The sequence below is a fragment of the Pristiophorus japonicus genome, chromosome 5 (genome assembly GCF_044704955.1).
Source record: "Pristiophorus japonicus isolate sPriJap1 chromosome 5, sPriJap1.hap1, whole genome shotgun sequence".
Lineage (NCBI taxonomy): Eukaryota > Metazoa > Chordata > Chondrichthyes > Pristiophoridae > Pristiophorus > Pristiophorus japonicus.
The window spans coordinates 292,681,179-292,701,096 of record NC_091981.1 but is presented as its reverse complement, the minus strand read 5'-3'; the positions used below and the strand labels follow the sequence as shown (position 1 = coordinate 292,701,096).

At 43.9% G+C, this 19,918-nt stretch overlaps 1 protein-coding gene across 12 annotated transcripts in view; it reads right to left on the bottom strand.

Moving 5' to 3' along the window:
- LOC139264758 (uncharacterized) overlaps positions 1 to 19,918 on the bottom strand; it is a 680,593-nt gene that overhangs the window by 429,884 nt on the left and 230,791 nt on the right. For all 12 annotated transcript variants that reach the window (XM_070881817.1, XM_070881821.1, XM_070881822.1 and 9 more), the window contains 8 exons: positions 18,227 to 18,250; positions 18,063 to 18,104; positions 17,920 to 17,949; positions 17,762 to 17,791; positions 17,611 to 17,634; positions 15,589 to 15,627; positions 5,760 to 5,792; positions 722 to 757 (listed from right to left, as the gene is read on the bottom strand). In XM_070881817.1, coding sequence (XP_070737918.1) covers positions 722 to 757; positions 5,760 to 5,792; positions 15,589 to 15,627; positions 17,611 to 17,634; positions 17,762 to 17,791; positions 17,920 to 17,949; positions 18,063 to 18,104; positions 18,227 to 18,250 — 258 coding nt within the window. The remainder of the gene's footprint in view (positions 1 to 721; positions 758 to 5,759; positions 5,793 to 15,588; positions 15,628 to 17,610; positions 17,635 to 17,761; positions 17,792 to 17,919; positions 17,950 to 18,062; positions 18,105 to 18,226; positions 18,251 to 19,918) is intronic.

Sequence of the window (19,918 nt, the reverse complement as noted above, 5' to 3'; positions counted from 1 at the left end):
CATAGACATAGAAAATAGGTGCAGGAGTAGGCCATTCGGCCCTTCAAGCCTGCACCGCCATTCAATGAGTTCATGGCTGAACATGCAACTTCAGTACCCCATTCCTGCTTTCTCGCCATACCCCTTGATCAGGAGAGGAGGAACACAAGATGGATGAAAGGAGAGGCAGGCAGCATTTAAGGAGGATCAATACTGTTAGATATTATCCCCCATAGAATAGCGCAGATCATAGGGCTTTAGTGCGAAAATGTGAATAAGTAGAATATGCTTCACCAAAGAGGAAATAGGGCAGCTCTATTATGCATGAGGACCTGCAGCCATGGTCAACTGCCTGCACTGCTGTCACTGAGACTATGAAGGTGACCACTACACTGATCTTTTATAACACAAACTCATTTCAGACAGGCAGGGGATCACTGTAATATCAGCTAGCGTGCAGTACAGGTAGGCATTTGTCAAATGACTCATGCACGTTACAGGAGAACTGCAGGCTTAAGATTCAAAGCATTTCAGTGGGTTGTGTCATAAGCAGTATTACAATTTAATGAACATTGGAAATCTTATTATAGAGCCACATAGGCACTGCAGAAAATGGTTATGGTTTTTACATGAGAATATCTATAGGAATATATATACTTGGAACTTTTCAACATGCGACAAGCATACTGATTTTAATAATCGATGTTGAATATGTGTGAAATAAAATCGGTCTTTAACTTACGTTCTTCTGCAGTTTGTTCCGCGGTTACAGCCCCACCTGCGAATAAGCAATAAAAGTTCTCAGTACAAACTTATACATGAAAATTTTAACTACCGATTCCCAATAATAGGAACTTACAGCACAGAAGGGCGCCATTCGCCCCATCATGCCTCTGCTGGCTCTTCGCCAGAGCAGTCGTGCTTAGTCCCACCTCAACCCTGCTTTTTGTCCATAACCCTGTAAGTTGCTCACCATCAAGTCCCTGTCCAACTCTCTTTTAAAATTATTTTTGAAATCAGCTTCCACCACCTTTTTAGGTGGAGCATTCCAGATCCCGACAACTTTTTGAGTGAAAACATTTCTCTTCTAGATCTTTTGCTTTTGATTTTAATTCTATGACCTCTGGTTATTGACCCACTCTCCAGAGGGAACAGCATTTTTCTATCTATTCTATCAAACCCCCTCATCATTGTAAAAACCTCTATGAGCTCATAGAAACATAGAAACATAGAAAATAGGTGCAGGAGCAGGCCATTCAGCCCTTCTAGCCTGCACCGCCATTCAATGAGTTCATGGCTGAACATGAAACTTCAGTACCCCATTCCTGCTTTCTCGCCATACCCCTTGATCCCCCGAGTAGTAAGGACTTCATCTAACTCCCTTTTGAATATATTTAGTGTATTGGCCTCAACTACTTTCTGTGGTAGAGAATTCCACAGGTTCACCACTCTCTGGGTGAAGAAGTTTCTCCTCATCTCGGTCCTAAATGGCTTACCCCTTATCCTCAACTGTGACCCCTGGTTCTGGACTTCCCCAACATTGGGAACATTCTTTCTGCATCTAACCTGTCTAAACCCGTCAGAATTTTAAACGTTTCTATGAGGTCCCCTCTCATTCTTCTGAACTCCAGTGAATACAAGCCCAGTTGATCCAGTCTTTCTTGATAGGTCAGTCCCACCATCCCGGGAATCAGTCTGGTGAATCTTCGCTGCACTCCCTCAATAGCAAGAATGTCCTTCCTCAAGTTAGGAGACTAAAACTGTACACAATACTCCAGGTGTGGCCTCAGCAAGGCCCTGTACAACTGTAGCAACACCTCCCTGCCCCGTACTCAAATCCCCTCGCTATGAAGGCCAGCATGCCATTTGCTTTCTTAACCGCCTGCTGTACCTGCATGCCAACCTTCAATGACTGATGTACCATGACACTCAGGTCTCGTTGCACCTTCCCTTTTCCTAATCTGTCACCAGTCAGATAATAGTCTGTCTCTCTGTTTTTACCACCAAAGTGGATAACCTCACATTTATCCACATTATACTTCATCTGCCATGCATTTGCCCACTCACCTAACCTATCCAAGTCACTCTGCAGCCTCATAGAATCCTCCTTGCAGCTCACACTGCCACCCAACTTAGTGTCATCCGCAAATTTGGAGATATTACATTTAATCCCCTCGTCTCAATCATTAATGTACAATGTAAACAGCTGGGGCCCCAGCACAGAACCTTGCGGTACCCCACTAGTCACTGCCTGCCATTCTGAAAAGTACCCATTTACTCCTACTCTTTGCTTCCTGTCTGACAACCAGTTCTCAATCCACGTCAGCACACTACCCCCAATCCCATGTGCTTTCACTATGCACATTAATCTCTTGTGTGGGACCTTGTCGAAAGCCTTCTGAAAGTCCAAATATACAGCATCAACTGGTTCTCCTTTGTCTACTTTACTGGAAACATCCTCAAAAAATTCCAGAAGATTTGTCAAGCATAATTTCCCTTTCACAAATCCATGCTGACTTGGACCTATCATGTCACCATTTTCCAAATGCGCTGCTATGACATCCTTAATAATTGATTCCATCATTTTACCCACTACTGAGGTCAGGCTGACCGGTCTATAATTCCCTGTTTTCTCTCTCCCTCCTTTTTTAAAAAGTGGGGTTACATTGGCTACCCTCCACTCGATAGGAACTGATCCAGAGTTTATGTAATGTTGGAAAATGACTGTCAATGCATCCGCTATTTCCAAGGCCACCTCCTTAAGTACTCTGGGATGCAGTCCATCAGGCCCTGGGGATTTATCGGCCTTCAATCCCATCAATTTCCCCAACACAATTTCCCGACTAATAAAGATTTCCCTCAGTTCCTCCTCCTTACTAGACCCTCCGACCCCTTTTATATCCGGAAGGTTGTTTGTGTCCTCCTTAGTGAATACTGAACCAAAGTACTTATTCAACTGGTCTGCCATTTCTTTGTTCCCCGTTATGACTTCCCCTGATTCTGACTGCAGGGGACCTACGTTTGTCTTTACTAACCTTTTTCTCTTTACATACCTATAGAAACATTTGCAATCCACCTTAATGTTCCCTGCAAGCTTCTTCTCGTACTCCATTTTCCCCGCCCTAATCAAACCCTTTCTCCTCCTCTGCTGAGTTCTAAATTTCTCCCAGTCCCCGGGTTCACTGCTATTTCTGGCCAATTTGTATGCCACTTCCTTGGCTTTAATACTATCCCTTATTTCCCTTGATAGCCACGGTTGAGCCACCTTCCCTTTTTTATTTTTACGCCAGACAGGAATGTACAATTGCTGTAATTCATCCATGCGGTCTCTAAATGTCTGCCATTGCCCATCCACAGTCAACCCCTTCAGTATCATTCGCCAATCTATCCTAGCCAATTCACGCCTCATACCTTCAAAGTTACCCTTCTTTAAGTTCTGGACCATGGTCTCTGAATTAACTGTTTCATTCTCCATCCTAATGCAGAATTCCACCATATTATGGTCACTCTTCCCCAAGGGGCCTCGCACAATGAGATTGCTAATTTATCCTCTCTCATTACACAACACCCAGTCTAAGATGGCCTCCCCCCTAGTTGGTTCCTCGACATATTGGTCTAGAAAACCATCCCTTATGCACTCCAGGAAATCCTCCTCCACCGTATTGCTTCCAGTTTGGCTAGCCCAATCTATGTGCATATTAAAGTCACCCATTATAACTGCTACACCTTTATTGCATGCACCCCTAATTTCCTGTTTGATGCCCTCCCCAACATCACTACTGCTGTTTGGAGGTCTGTACACAACTCCCACTAACGTTTTTTGCCCTTTGGTGTTCTGCAGCTCTACCCATATAGATTCCACATCATCCAAGCTAATGTCTTTCCTAACTATTGCATTAATCTCCTCTTTAACCAGCAATGCTACCCCACCTCCTGTTCCTTTTATTCTATCCTTCCTGAATGTTGAATACCCCTGGATGTTGAGTTCCCAGCCCTGATCATCCTGGAGCCATGTCTCCGTAATCCCAATCACATCATATTTGTTAACGTCTATTTGCACAGTTAATTCATCCACCTTATTGCGGATACTCCTTGCATTAAGACACAAAGCCTTCAGGCTTGTTTTTTTAACACCCTTTGTCCTTTTAGAATTTTGCTGTACAGTGGCCCTTTTTGTTCTTTGCCTTAGGCTTTTCTGCCCTCCACTTTTCCTCATCTCCTTTCTGTCTTTTGCTTTTGCCTCCTTTTTGTCTCCCTCTGTCTCCCTGCATTGGTTCCCATCCCCCTGCCATATTAGTTTAACTCCTCCCCAACAGCACTCGCAAACACTCCCCCTAGGACATTGGTTCCGGTCCTGCCCAGGTGCAGACCGTCCGGTTTGTACTGGTCCCACCTCCCCCAGAACCGGTTCCAATGCCCCAGGAATTTGAATCCCTCCCTGCTGCACCACTGCTCAAGCCACGTATTCATCTGCACTATCCTGCGATTCCTACTCTGACTAGCACGTGGCACTGGTAGCAATCCCAAGATTACTAATTTTGAGGTCCTACTTTTTAATTTAGCTCCTAGCTCCTTAAATTCGTTTCGTAGGACCTCATCCCTTTTTTTACCTATGTCGTTGGTACCAATGTGCACCACAACAACTGGCTGTTCTCCCTCCCATTTCAGCTCACCTCTTAACTTTCTCTGTTACAAGAATGGCAGTCCTAACATTTCCAACATCTCCTCATAATTGTCGTCCCTCATCCCTGCTAACATCCTGGTAAACCTCCTCTGTGCCCTTTCTAAGCCCTTTGCATCTTTCCTGAAATGCGGTGCCCAAATTATCCTCAATACTCCAGCTGAGGCCTAACTAGTGATTTATAAAGTTCTAGCTTTGCTTCGATATTCTATGCCTCAACTTATAAGCCCAAGTAACCCATACGCTTTTTTAACCACATACATAAATCATAAAAAATGATGGAGTTTATTGATAAAGCTGTAACAAAAGCATTTGAGTTTTATAAGTAAGAACAAAGAGTACAAAAGCAAAGGGGTAACAGTAAACGTATTATGTAAATCATTGGTTAGGCCATAGTTAGAATACTGTATCTGGTTTTGGGTGCCCTAAATTAGAAAGTCAAGGCCATGGAAAAGTGAATAAACACTCATTAAGATGATATCAGGGATTATAGGGTTTAATCATGTGAAGAGACCAGAGAAACTGCGGCTCTTTTCACTCGAACAAAGATGGTAAAGAAGATATCTGAAGGGGTGCTCAAAATTATGATAAGATAAATTGGTAAAAAAAAGAACTATTTCCAGTTGGTGAGTTGGTAACTAGATAGCATGAATTTTTTTCAGGTTCTGTTCAGCACTTGGTAAAACACAAGCGCCACAGATTCCAAACGCCTGCAGGTGGCTGGCCAACTGGCTCTAAGACTCACACCAATGATGCGAGCACACGGACTGCAGTGGGTTTCCCTTGATTCAAGTCACTCTACTTGCTCGTCCCTGAAACACTACATGGATGGAGTAATAATGTAAATAATTTCCATGGGGGTTCTCTTGATCTCCTGGCGGAAGATTCTCCAGGGTATCCGCCAAAGTTACAGCAGGAGATCGGGAGAACTCTACCCGAATTTTCCCCAATATATAAAAACATTTTATTGGAAAGATAAATCTGGGACCTGTCCTAGAGATAAGGAGTTTGTAGTGATTAACACCAATTGGAACTGTAAAAACACAATTTTGGTCAAAACTAAATCTTTAAATAAACTTTCTCCTTTTGTACAACTTACCTACGCCTAATTCTTCAGCCATCCTTATGTTCCCTGTTGACAGAAAATAGAAGTATGTCCAAAAAATTATTGAGTGTTTCTATCAAAGTACAAGTACAATAATTTAGAGCAATTAACTTTTTATTAGTATGAACTATTAAAGGATGCAATAAGGAAGTAAAACAGTATAAAAAGCTTAGGGTCACAATTACTGTATTCATTGCTCACAATGTGGTCTCCTCTACATTGGGGAGACCAAGCATAGATTGGGTGACCGCTTTGCGGAGCACCTCCGTTCAGTCCACAAGTGTACCCCCGAGCTTCCAGTCGCCTGTCACTTTAATTCTCCACTCCATTCCCACTCTGGCCTCTCCGTCTTTGGTCTCCTACACTGTTCCAACAAAGCTCAACGCAAGCTCGAGGAACAGCCACCTCATCTTTTGTTTAAGCACTTTACAGCCTTCTGGACTCAACATTGAGTTCAACAATTTCAGAGCATAACCGCTGCCAATCTTTGGTCCACCCCCGCCCGCCCCCCCACCCCCCCCCCCCCCCCCCCCGAGCCTGTTTCTTTCTTCCTTTTTGTCACCTTGTCTCTAATGGCAGCTGGTCATTATCCCGCCATCACACCCTATCTTGACTAATGTTTTTCTAACTCCTGGCATTACCATTTGAATTTGAGCCATCATCCCTTTTGTCGCTCTAATCTCTCCAGTCTTCCACCCTATCACAGACCTTCCCTTTGGTTCTTTTTTCCCCTCCCTCTTTCAGTGCTTGTTAAGAATCGGTTCTTTCCGAACACTCTCCAGTTCTGATGAAGGGTCATCGACCCGAAACGTTAACTCTGCTTCCTCTCCTCAGATGCTGCCTGACCTGCTGAGATTTCCAGCATTTTCTGTTTTTATTCCAGATTCCAGCACCTGCAGTATTTTACGTTTGTATCAGTAAAACAGAATGCTTCTTGCTTTCCATTGATCTTGCAGGAGGGGGTCTTTCCTCTTCAACACATTTTTCAATTAATTTTTCAATTAATTTTCTCACATTTTCTTTTGGAGGCATTAAATTGCTGGAAAATATAGTTCCACAAGCACCAGAAACCATTAATTAGCATGGAGGGTTAGGAGGGGCTGGGGGGGGGGGCGGAGGGGTGCGGGGGAAAGACGAGGTAAAACAGCCAAGACCATAAGAACATAAGAAATAGGAGCAGGAGTAGGCCACCTGACCCCTCGAGCCTGCTCCGCCATTCAATAAGATCATGGCTGATCTGATCGTGGATTCAGTTTCACTTCCCTGCTCGCTCCCCATAACCCTTTATCCCCTTATCACTCAAAAGTCTGTCTATCTCCGCCTTAAATGTATTCAATGACCCAGCCTCCACAGCTCTCAGGGGCAGAGAGTTCCAAAGATTTACAACCCTCTGAGAGAAGAAATTCCTCCTCATCTCAATTTTAAATGGGCGGCCCCTTATTCTGAGACTATGTCCCTTAGTTTTAGTTTCCTCTATGAGTGGAAACATCCTCTCTGCGTCCACCTTGTCGAGCCCCCTCGTTATCTTATATGTTTTGATAAGATCACCTCTCATTCTTCTGAACTCAGCTTCATTGACTGGTGATCTGTAGCAGAAACTATGGTTGATGCTTCCCTCCCAGAAACACCAAGGCCAACTGCAACATCTCTGCAATAACCAAGAGTTGCTGATTTTGTATCTTCGTACACTTCCCTTGGAGAATAGTGTGAAATAGTGGAAGAATTCACGGGCTGCGACATTAATGCTCCGTCCATGGCCGTAACCATCTTTATACCAGTCAATAGGATTTTATGGGCTCCCACCAGGAGAGGCCACCCACACTTGAGCATCCCTCTTGAGAATTCCAAGCTGAAGCTCCAGTCGCCTCTCATCAGGACTCTATGGAGGGAGTTTCAAACCATCAGGGATGGGAATGCTACCACTAAGCCAAAGGCTCGCTCCAGCAATTTGAGTGAAAACCGCCATTTCTGCAAAGGTGAGAGGTCAAGTATTTGAAAAAAAATGTCACCTCATATGAAACACCAAAATCTCCCAGATCAGGTATGATTGTTAGATGCAGGGTTAAGCTTTCCCTTTATCTCAGTTCCTACACGAGTGTGATATTTTACCACTTTTCTTCCCTGGCTCTATTTTCTGAGGCCTAAATCTGCAAGAAAGCCAGTCAAAGCTGGCTCTACAATTTTTTGTGCAATGTCTATTTTATTGCATTTTTAAAGGGCTTACACTGAACATTAGGCATTTCTTTGCGTCCTTGGTGCTCATTTTCTGCAACACTTGGACAAGGTGCAACAGCTGAAGTTAAACTGAGAAACAAATGTTGCTTTGCAGGTACCTGTTGTAGACTACTCCCTCTAGTGGACTACTGATGTAATAACTACTGATGTACTAACAATAGAGCATGTGCTCTGTACACAGTTCTGTTAGGAGTCATCTTGTCAATGTGTATTTGTGTAGCTGTGTCTCAAGATTGGCTATGAGGATGCGATTTTTGGATTCCCCAGCTGATATTTTTGTTGGTGGATAAGCCTTCCAAGCGATGGAGAGACTTTGAGAGGTTCTTTGTTTTGCAGAACAGCTAAAAATCCAAGGTAAATTTCAAGCTCACTTGGCTGAACTGTCAATGTTGCCAGAGTCCAGATGGCTGCAGCTATGGGATTAATAGGGCACTTAGGTGAGTTCCATCATGATAGAGAGATGTTCGAGAGTGTATGTGGAGCAGCTAGAAATGTTTTTCACCATGAATAGTATCATCGAACCCCCGATGATGTAAATCATAACCGGGTGCTTTTAGAAAGGATACGGGCTATTTTCTTTACTGAAGCAGGTCCCAAGGTGTATGAGACCCTGAAAAATGTGCTTGCTCCCATCAAGCCAAAGGGCACGCCACTGACAGAGATTATAACCAAGTTAGAACAGCACTACAGTTCTGAGCCCCTGGAAATTGCTGAAAGTTATCATTTTGGAACACAAGATCAATGAATTGATGAGGGTATCAGTGAGTACATTGTAGCTTTTAAAAAGCTATCCATTCATTGTCATTTCGGAAACTTTCAGGACCGAACATTGCGTGACCACTTTGTTTGTGTGTTGAAAAATGAAAGAATCAGAAGTAAATTGTTGACAACCCCTAACTTGATTTTTGATTCAGCTTGTCAGACAGCTATGTCAATGGATATGGCCGACCAATACTCACGAGAATTTCAAGCCATTTCCAGTCGTCAGACAACCGAGGTGAATTGGCTGTCGGCTAAAAATAAAAGGCAGTTTGGCACCAAGAGCTCAGCAACTGGCCAAGGTACTAGTGCACTGAAATCATGCTATTGGTGCCTGGGACAACACATTGCTCAAAGGTGTTCATATGTGAAGGCAGAGTGTTTTTGCTGCAAGAAAACAGGGCATCTTGCGAAAGCGTGCTAACTGAAGAGTAAACCAACTTTCAATGCTAGAAGTAGATATCGCCAGAGACTACATAGCATTGAAGTGAAGCCACAGGATGAGAAGGTTCTGAAGATACATGTCATCAGGAGCACGAAGGTATCTAACAGCGATTCGCAAAATAACATCATCCAAGTAGATATTGCAGGAACCAGGATACACTTGGAAATCGACATTGGTGCATCCGTGAGCGTAGTAATGGAATCGCTATATCTCGACAAGTTACCTGATTTTACACTGGAGAAATCGAAGCGAGAGCAGCGAGACTACTCCAGGAGAGCAAACTGGTCTTCACGGTAGAAGACAGGAAAAATATCTCAATAGTGGACAATCAAAGGGCTATAGCGAAGGAGGAACTTAATACAATCACTATCACTAAAATAGTAGTACTTGATAAAATAACAGAACTAAAGGCAGACAAGTCCCCTGGACCTGATGGTCTTAAAAGAAGTGGCTGCGGAGGTAGTGGATGCATTGGTTGTGATCTACTAAAATTCCCTGGTCTCTGGGGTGGTCCCAGCGGATTTGAAAACTGCAAATGTAACACCCCTATTTAAAAAAGAAGGCAGATAAAAAGCAGAAAACTATAGACCGGTTAGCCTACCGTCTGTCGTTGGGAAAATGCTGGAGTTCATTATTAAGGAAGCATTACCGGGACATTGTACATTAATGATTTAGACGAGGGGATTAAATGTAGTATCTCCAAATTTGCGGATGACACTAAGTTGGGTGGCAGTGTGAGCTGCGAGGAGGATGCTATGAGGCTGCAGAGCAACTTGGATAGGTTAGGTGAGTGGGCAAATGCATGGCAGATGAAGTATAATGTGGATAAATGTGAGGTTATCCACTTTGGTGGTAAAAACAGAGAGACAGACTATTATCTGACTGGTGACAGATTAGGAAAAGGGGAGGTGCAATGAGACCTGGGTGTCATGGTACATCAGTCATTGAAGGTTGGCATGCAGGTACAGCAGGCGGTTAAGAAAGCAAATGGCATGTTGGCCTTCATAGCGAGGGGATTTGAGTACAGGGGCAGGGAGGTGTTGCTACAGTTGTACAGGGCCTTGGTGAGGCCACACCTGGAGTATTGTGTACAGTTTTGGTCTCCTAACTTGAGGAAGGACATTCTTGCTATTGAGGGAGTGCAGCGAAGATTCACCAGACTGATTCCCGGGATGGTGGGACTGACCTATCAAGAAAGACTGGATCAACTGGGCTTGTATTCACTGGAGTTCAGAAGAGTGAGAGGGGACCTCATAGAAACGTTTAAAATTCTGACGGGTTTAGACAGGTTAGATGCAGGAAGAATGTTCCCAATGTTGGGGAAGTCCAGAACCAGGGGTCACAGTCTAAGGATAAGGGGTAAGCCATTTAGGACCGAGATGAGGAGAAACTTCTTCACCCAGAGAGTGGTGATCCTGTGGAATTCTCTACCACAGAAAGTAGTTGAGGCCAATTCACTAAATATATTCAAAAAGAAGTTAGATGAGGTCCTTACTACTAGGGGGATCAAGGGGTATGGCGAGAAAGCAGGAAGGGGGTACTAAAGTTTCATGTTCAGCCATGAACTCATTGAATGGCGGTGCAGGCTAGAAGGGCCGAATGGCCTACTCCTGCACCTATTTTCTATGTTTCTATGTTTCTATTTGGCCCTTCCAGCCTGCACCACCATTCAATAAGATCATGGCTGATCATTCACCTAAGTACCCCTTTCCTGCTTTCTCTCCATACCCCTTGATCCCTTTAGCCGTAAGGGCCATATCTAACTCCCTCTTATATATCTAACGAACTGGCATCACAACTCTCTGAGTGAAGAAGTTTCTCCTCATCTCGGTTCTAAACGGCCTACCCCTTATCCTTAGACTGTGACTCCTGGTTCTGGACTTCCCCAACATCGGGAACATTCTTCCTGCATCTAACCTGTCCAGTCCCATCAGAATGTTATATGTTTCTATGAGATCTCCTCTCATTCTTCTAAACTCCAGTGAATATAGGCCCACTTGATCCAGTCTCTCCTCATATGTCAGTCATGCCATCCCGGGAATCAGTCTGGTGAACCTTTGCTGCACTCCTTCAATAGCAAGAATGCCCTTCCTCAGATTAGGAGACCAAACCTGACAACAATATTTCAGATGAGGCCTCACCAAGGCCCTGTACAACTGCAGTAAGACCTCCCTGCTCTTATATTCAAATCCCCTAGCTATGAAGGCCAACATGCCATTTGCCTTCTTCACTGCCTGGTGTACCTGCATGCCAACTTTCAATGACTGATGTACCATGACACCCAGGTCTCGTTGCACCTCCCCTTTTCCTAATCTGTCGCCATTCAGATAATATTTTGCCTTCCTGTTTTTGCCCCAAATTGGATAACCTCACATTTATCCGCATTATACTGCATCTGCCATGCATTTGCCCACTCACCTAACCTGTCCAAGTCACCCTGCAGCCTCTTAGCATCCTACTCACAGCTCACACCGCCACCCAGCTTAGTGTCATCTGCAAACTTGGAGATATTACACTCAATTCCTTCATCTAAATCATTGATGTATATTGTAAATAGCTGGTGTCCCAGCACTGAGCCCTGCGGCACCCCACTAGTCACTGCCTGCCATTCTGAAAAGGACCCGTTTATCCCGATTCTCTGCTTCCTGTCTGCCAACCAGTTTTCTATCCATGTCAATACATTACCCCTAATACCATGAGCTTTAATTTTGCACCAATCTCGTGTGGGACCTTGTCAAAAGCCTTTTGAAAGTCCAAATACACCACATCCACTGGTTTTCCCTTGTCCACTCTACTAGTTACATCCGCAAAAAATTCGAGAAGATTTGTCAAGCATGATTTCCCTTTCATAAATCCATGCTGACTTGGATCGATCCTGTCACTGCTTTCCAAATGCGCTGCTGTTTTATCTTTAATAAGTGATTCCAATATTTTCCCCACTACTGATGTCAGGCTAACCAGTCTATAATTCCCCGTCTTCTATCACCCTCCTTTTTTAAAAAGTGGGGTTACATTAGCTACCCTCTAGTCCATAGGAACTGATCCAGAGTTGACAGACTGTTGGAAAATGGTCACCAATGCATCCACTATTTCTCAGGCTCCTTAAGTACTCTGGAATGCAGACTATCAGTCCCTGGGGATTTATCGGCCTTCAATCCCATCAATTTCCCTAACACAATTTCCTGACTAATAAGGATTTCCTTCAGTTCCTCCTTCTCGCTAGATCCTCGGTCCTCTAGTATTTCCAGAAGGTTATTTGTATCTTCCTTCGTGAAGATAGAACCAAAGTATTTGTTCAATTGGTCTGCCATTTCTTTGTTCCCCAATAAATTCACTTGATTCTGACTGCAAGGGATCTTCATTTGTCTTCACTAATCTTTTTCTCTTCACATATCTATAGAAGCTTTTGCAATCAGTTTTTATGTTCCCAGCAAGCTTCCTCTCATACTCTATTTCCCCCCTAATTAAACCCTTTGACCTCCTCTGCTGATTTCTAAATTTCTCCCAGTCCTCAAATTTCTCCCAGTCCCAGCCCAGTCCTCAGGTTTGCTGCTTTTTCTGACCAATTTATATGCCTCTTCCTTGGATTTAACACTATCCCTAATTTTCCTTGTTAGCCACAGTTGAGCCACCTTCCCCATTTTATTTTTACTCCAGACAGGGATGTACAATTGTTGAAGTTCATCCATGTGATCTTTAAATGCTTGCCATTGCCTTTCCACTGTCAACCCTTTAAGTATCATTCGCCAGTCTATTCTAGCCAATTCACGTCTCATACCATCGATTTTACCTTTCCTTAAGTTCAGGACCCTAGTCTCTGAATTAACTGTGTCACTCTCCAGCTTAATAAAGAATTCTACCATATTATGGTCACGCTTCCCCAAGGGGCCTCCCACAACAAGATTGCTGATTACACAACACCCAGTCTAGGATGGCCAGCCGTCTAGTTGGTTCCTCGACATATTGGTCTAGAAAACCATCCCTAATGCACTCCAGAAAATCCTCCTCCACCATATTGCTACCAGTTTGGTTAGCCCAATCTATATGTAGATTAAAGTCGCCCATGACAACTGCTGTACCTTTATTGCACGCATCCCTAATTTCTTGGTTGATGCTGTCCCCAACCTCACTACTACTGTTTGATGGTCTGCACACAACTCCCACTAGCGTTTTCAGTGGTCTACCCATACAGATTCCACATCATCCAAGCTAAGAAAGATTGAGTAGGTTGGGCCTGCACTCATTGGAGTTTAGAAAAATGAGATCTTATTGAAACATGTAAGATAATGAGGGGGCTCGACTAAGTAGATGCAGGGCAGATGTTTTCACTCATGGAGGTGTCTAATTTCAGAATAAGGGGTCACCCATTTAAAACTGAGATGAGAAGGAATTTCTTCTTTCAGAGGGTTGTAAACGTGTGGAATTCTCCACCGCAGTGAGCTGTGGAGGATGGGTCATTGAATATATTTAAGGCAGTGGTAGACAGATTTTTGAGCAATAAGGGAGTAAAGGGTTATGTGGAGCGGGCAGGGAAGTGGAGCTGAGTTCATGATCAGCTCAGCCATGATCTTATTGACTGGATTGCGGGGTCAAATGTCCTACTCCTGTTCCTATTTCTTATGTTCTTATGAAGTAGGTAGAGGTGTTTCCATTGCGGAAAATAACAAGTAAAACAGTGGACAATTTGCAAAGATTGTTTTCTTCATTTTGCCTCCCAGAAGAAATTATATCTGATTATGGGCCTCAATTTTGTTCCAAAGAATTTGCACAGTTCATGAGCAGAAACGTTGTGAAACAAACTAAAGTCCCACTATACCACCCTGCTTCAAATGGTGCAGCAGAGCGCACAGTAGAAATTGTAAGACATACCCTCATCAAGCAAATGTGGGATCCAAATCGAAGGAGTATAATGTTGGAAAGTGTGAGGTCATGCGCTTTGGCAGAAAAAAATCAAAGAGCAAGTTATTATTTAAATGGAGAAAGATTGCAAAGTGCTGCAGTACAGCGGGACCTGGGGGAACTTGTGCATGAAACCCAAAAGGTTAGTATGCAGGTACAGCAAGTGATCAGGAAGGCCAATGGAATCTTGCCAGGGGGATGGAGTATAAAGGCAGGGAAGTCTTGCTACAGTTATACAAGGTATTGGTGAGGCCACACCTGGAATACTGCGTGCAGTTTTGGTTTCCATATTTATGAAAGGATATACAGGAAACTCGTTTATCCGATCACTTGGAGATTCGGCAATTCAGGGTAAACGAATTTTCCAATAGGGCGAGTTTACATTTTAAAGTTAATATTTGTATATATATTTAACAACTCATTGGAAATCAAAATTCCCAGGGTCTGTTAGTGATCGCCTACTTAGTAGTCACTGCATCTGAAGTAACTAATTGCAAGAAGAGTTCTGAGTGGTTTCAATGCGAGAACGTGCGAGGCAAACGGTTCATGCGCGACAATCGTTTCTGCAGAAGAAAAGGGATGGAGTTGCCAGCGTGCATGTACTTCCCCCGGACTGTCATCGCGGAGGGACGAATGCTGCACCGGGAGTGGCTGCAGGTGGCCTCGAGGAGGAGATTGTCTCGCGCCAGGGTTCCGGAGCGCGTTCTCCGGGCTGCGTTCTGTGCCTGGAATCTGGTGCCAGCATTGGCCCCCATTCCCAACGTCAGCGGCGGCCGCAAGAGACAGCGGCTGCAGCAGCACGCACACGCACACACACACACACACACACACACACACACATGCACCAGCAAAGCAAGGGCAGAGGAGGGTGAACTTATGTGTTAAGTTTTTAGATTTTTACGGTCGATTTTCTGAGTCCTTGCTCATGGTGAGTGTCACGTTGTGCAATTGTTAGCGATTTTGCAACGGAAGTATCTGGATATGATATATGTTGAAGTGTTACATGCAGGGCCGCCAGCCGCTGAGAAGTGGTGACACAATATTTTAAATTCCATTGCGGCAGGTTTTCCGTTAAATCCGTATCCGGATAAACGTGAGATTCCTGTACTTGCTTTGGAGACAGTTCAGAGAAGGTTCACTAGGTTGATTCCGGAGATGAAGGGGTTGACTTATGAGGAAAGGTTGAGTAAGTTGGGCCTCTACTCATTGGAATTCAGAAGAATGAGAGTTGATCTTATCGAAACGTACAAGATTATGAGGGGGCTTGACAAGGTGGATGCAGAGAGGATGTTTCCACTGATGGGGGAGACTAGAACTAGGGGGTATAATCTCGTACTTTATAGCATCAAACCACCATGAAGCCATTTTGAGTAGAGTGATGACACAGCAATGTCCTATCTTACAAGGGCACTGCTCAACTGAAACAGTTCTTAAAAACAGCTTTCATATACTCCAGTTCAATTTCTTGCTCTTTTGAATACTTACGCTGTCTGAGGAATTCTTTTTCTTCATTTGCCAAACGTTCTATTGACAGAAATATTAATCAGTCAATAACAAATAAAATATGCCGCAGAGAAGCTAAAGGATGCAATTCAATGTAATAAGTATTCAGAAAGTGCTCAGATTTGATATCAAACCATTAGGCAACCCCTCAACAGAACAATTGTTTTGATGCAGGGATGTCCCGTACCACTGCTCTGTGCAATGGTCTGCCTCATTCCACTCTATCATTGCCCTGAGCAGTTACTTGTACCCTTCCTCTGCATGACTATCCTGTGCATTCCTAACTAGCCCTGCTCTATTCCACTGCCCTGTGCCATGCCCTTCACCACTTCCCCTTTCCATTATCCTGTACTGCTGCCATATGCAGTGTCCTTTGCCACTGCTCCCATTCCACTGCCCTGTGCAGTCCCATTATCACTGCCCCATTCCATTGCCCTGTGCAGTCCCATTATCACTGCCCCATTCCACTGCCCTATGCAGTCCCATTATCACTGCCCCATTCCATTACCCTGTGCAGTCCCATTATCACTGCCCCATTCCACTGCCCTATGCAGTCCCATTATCACTGCCCCATTCCACTGCCCTATGCAGTCCCATTATCACTGCCCCATTTCACTGCCCTGTGCAGTCCCATTATCACTGCCCCATTCCATTGCCCTGTTAAGATCCCATTACCACTACCCCATTTCACTGCCCTGTTAAGATCCCATTATCACTGCCCCATTTCACTGCCCTATGCAGTCCCATTATCACTGCCCCATTTCACTGCCCTGTGCAGTCCCATTATCACTCCCCCATTCCATTGCCCTGTTAAGATCCCATTATCACTGCCGCATTCCACTGCCCTATGCAGTCCCATTATCACTGTCCCATTCCACTTCCCTATGCAGTCCCATTATCACTGCCCCATTCCACTGCCCTGTGCAGTCCCATTATCACTGTCCCATTCCATTGCCCTGTTAAGATCCCATTATCACTGCCCTATGCAGTCCCATTATCACTGCCCCATTTCACTGCCCTGTGCAGTCTCATTATCACTGCCCCATTCTACTGCCCTGTTAAGATCCCATTATCACTGCCCCATTCCACTGCCCTATGCAGTCCCATTATCACTGCCCCATTTCACTGCCCTATGCAGTCCCATTATCACTGCCCCATTTCACTGCCCTATGCAATCCCATTATCACTGCCCCATTCCATTGCCCTGTTAAGATCCCATTATCACTGCCCCATTTCACTGCCCTGTGCAGTCCCATTATGACTGCCCCATTCCACTGCCCTGTGCAGTCCCATTATCACTGCCCCATTTCACTGCCCTGTGCAGTCCCATTATGACTGCCCCATTCCACTGCCCTGTGCAGTCCCATTATCACTGTCCTATTTCACTGCACTATACTTGCTGCCCTGTGCCACAATGCTGTATCACTGCCATGTGTCATGCCCAGTACCACATCAAGTATACCAATGTATCAGAGCTTGTTTGTGGCTGTTTTCAATAGAACATAGCTGATAACAACATGATTTGACAGAGTAGATAGAATATTTCTAGTGATTCGGGGATCGAAAATGAGGTGATATAGAAATAACTTAAACGTAAGAGACTTAGAGTAGGAGAAAATGTTTTACACTGAAGCTATAGAATGCACTACCAGAGATAGTGATTGAATCAGCGACCATGTTAATATTTAAAAATAGGTTAGATATGTGGTTGAAGGAATGGGGTATAAAGGGACATGGGTACCACATGGGCACATAGGATTAAGACTACTGCTCATATGGAGAATAAATACTAACATGGACTGGTTGGGCCAAACATCTTATTTCCGTGTTATAATTGCCATGTAATTCTATCTGTCATGTACATTGTCCTATACACCACTCCATACTCTACCTAGTGCAGTGTCCTGTACCACTGGCCTGTATCTGCTTTCACTGCACTGAACTATTTCTCTATGCAGTGTTCTGCAACATTAAAATTACATCCTTCCTTATTCTAGAACTTGCCTTGCTCCTCTTGAATTTCTTTCACTGTTGATAGAGAATAAGAAATACTCAGGTACATTATTCACATCATCCATGACACCTAAATACTGGTTTTATTCATTAAAAAAGTTCACAACTATCAAATTTACACATTTCTCATTCATGATCTTACTTCGTCTGCCCTCTTCCTGGAGGAGGTTCACTGTTGACAGAAAATAACAAATACGCAAATCAATGTTTGCACATCCTCAGTGAAATCTAAATACTGATTGTATTTGAAATAATAATTCTTGAATATTAATTCATATATTTCCTCATTCTTGAACTTGCCTCGTTCTTCCTCTCTCCTATTTTGCCTGACTGTTGATTGAAAGTAAGAAATAGTCAGAACAACATCCATCACATCTAAATACTTGTTTCATTCATTATAAAAAAATTGCCACGATCAAATTTACACATTTCCTCATTCTTACGTTGTAACAATCTTTGTTGTTCTGGTTCTTCCTGTGGCTCCGCTGTTGACAGGAAATAAGAAATACCCAAATCAAACTTTGCACATTCTCAGTGAAATCTATATGCTGGTTTGTAAAAAAAATATTCAATATTAATGTACATATTTCCTCACTCTTGAACTTACCCATCATCTCTTGAGTATTTTCCTCTGTTGATAGAAAATGGAAGCACTTAAGTGAAGGATCTTTTATTTTCTTAAAAAGCACATGTAAGATGTGCACTTCTTGTCCAAAACACCACTTCCCATTATCAACATTTAACATTGAATTCTCCAAGGCCAAGTTTCAGAGTTGCAGGACTAGTCCTCCATCCACTGCTGGCACTGTCCACTTCCATCTCCAGTGTCCCAGCTACTAATCCCATGCAAGAGGCATGTGGCAAGTTGCTCTAAATCTGCTCCAACCTCTGCTTGCTGCACTTGACAACTGCCTGTACATTTGTGGGTTAAACTGTTTTTCTACCCTTGTTGCCTTAATGGTGCACTGTCCCCACATGTCTGATTCTTGATTTACTTTTCACTGCCATTACCTTTACCTGCCCTGGTGCAAAATGTCTGTCCATAAATAATTTTTATAGCCTCAGTGACTGTCACCCTGGGCTTCATATCAGTACCTCTGATTTCTTTTTTCAATCATTGGCTCTACCTGCACTCGTCTTTCCATGGTGGGAATTTTAACCTCCCCTGTTCGGCAGAAACCAGGCAGATGAGCGGCTAAAGCAGCTCGGTGAAACGAGAACATAGAAACATAGAAACATAGAAATTAGGTGCAGGAGCAGGCCATTCGGTCCTTCGAGTCTGCACCACCATTCAATAAGATCATGGCTGATCATTCAACCTCAGTACCCCTTTCCTGCTTTCTCTCCATACCCCTTGATCCCTTTGGCCGTAAGAGCCATATATAACTCCCTTTTGAACATATCCAACGAACTGGCCTCAACAACTTTCTGTGGTAGAGAATTCCACAGGTTAACCACTCTCTGAGTGAAGAGGTTTCTCCTCATCTCGGTCCTAAATGGCTTACCCCTTATCCTTAGACTGTGACCCTTGGTTCTGGAATTCCCCAGAAACGGGGACATTCTTCTTGCCTCTAACCTGTCCAGTCCCGTCAGAATTTTATATGTTTCTATGAGATCCCCTCTCATTCTTCTAAACTCCAGTGGATACAAGCCCAGTTGATCCAGTCTCTCCTCATATGTCAGTCCTGCCATCCCTGGAATCAGTTTGGTGAACATTCGCTGTACTCCCTCAATAGCAAGAACATCCGTCCTCAGATTGGGAGACCAAAACTGACAAACAATATTCCAGGTGAGGCCTCACCAAGGCTCTGTACAACTGCAGTAAGACCTCTCTGCTCCTATACTCAAATCCTCGAGCTATGAAGGCCAACATGCCATTTGCCTTCTTCACTGCCTGTTGTACCTGCATGCCAACCTTCAATGACTGATGTACCATGACACCCAGGTCTTGTTGCACCTCCCCTTTTCCTAATCTGTCACCATTCAGATAATATTCTGTCTTCCTGTTTTTGCCACCAAAGTGGATAACCTCACATTTATCCACATTATACTGTATCTGCCATGTATTTGCCCACTCACATAACCTGTCCAAGTCACCCTGCAGCCTTTTAGCATCCTCCTCATAGCTCACACCGCCACCCAGCTTAGTGTCATCTGCAAACTTGGAGATATTACATTCAATTCCTTCATCTAAATCATTGATGTATATTGTAAATAGCTGGGGTCCCAGCACTGAACCCTGCGGCACCCCATTGGTCACTGCCTGCCACTCTGAAAAGGACCCGTTTATTCCTACTCG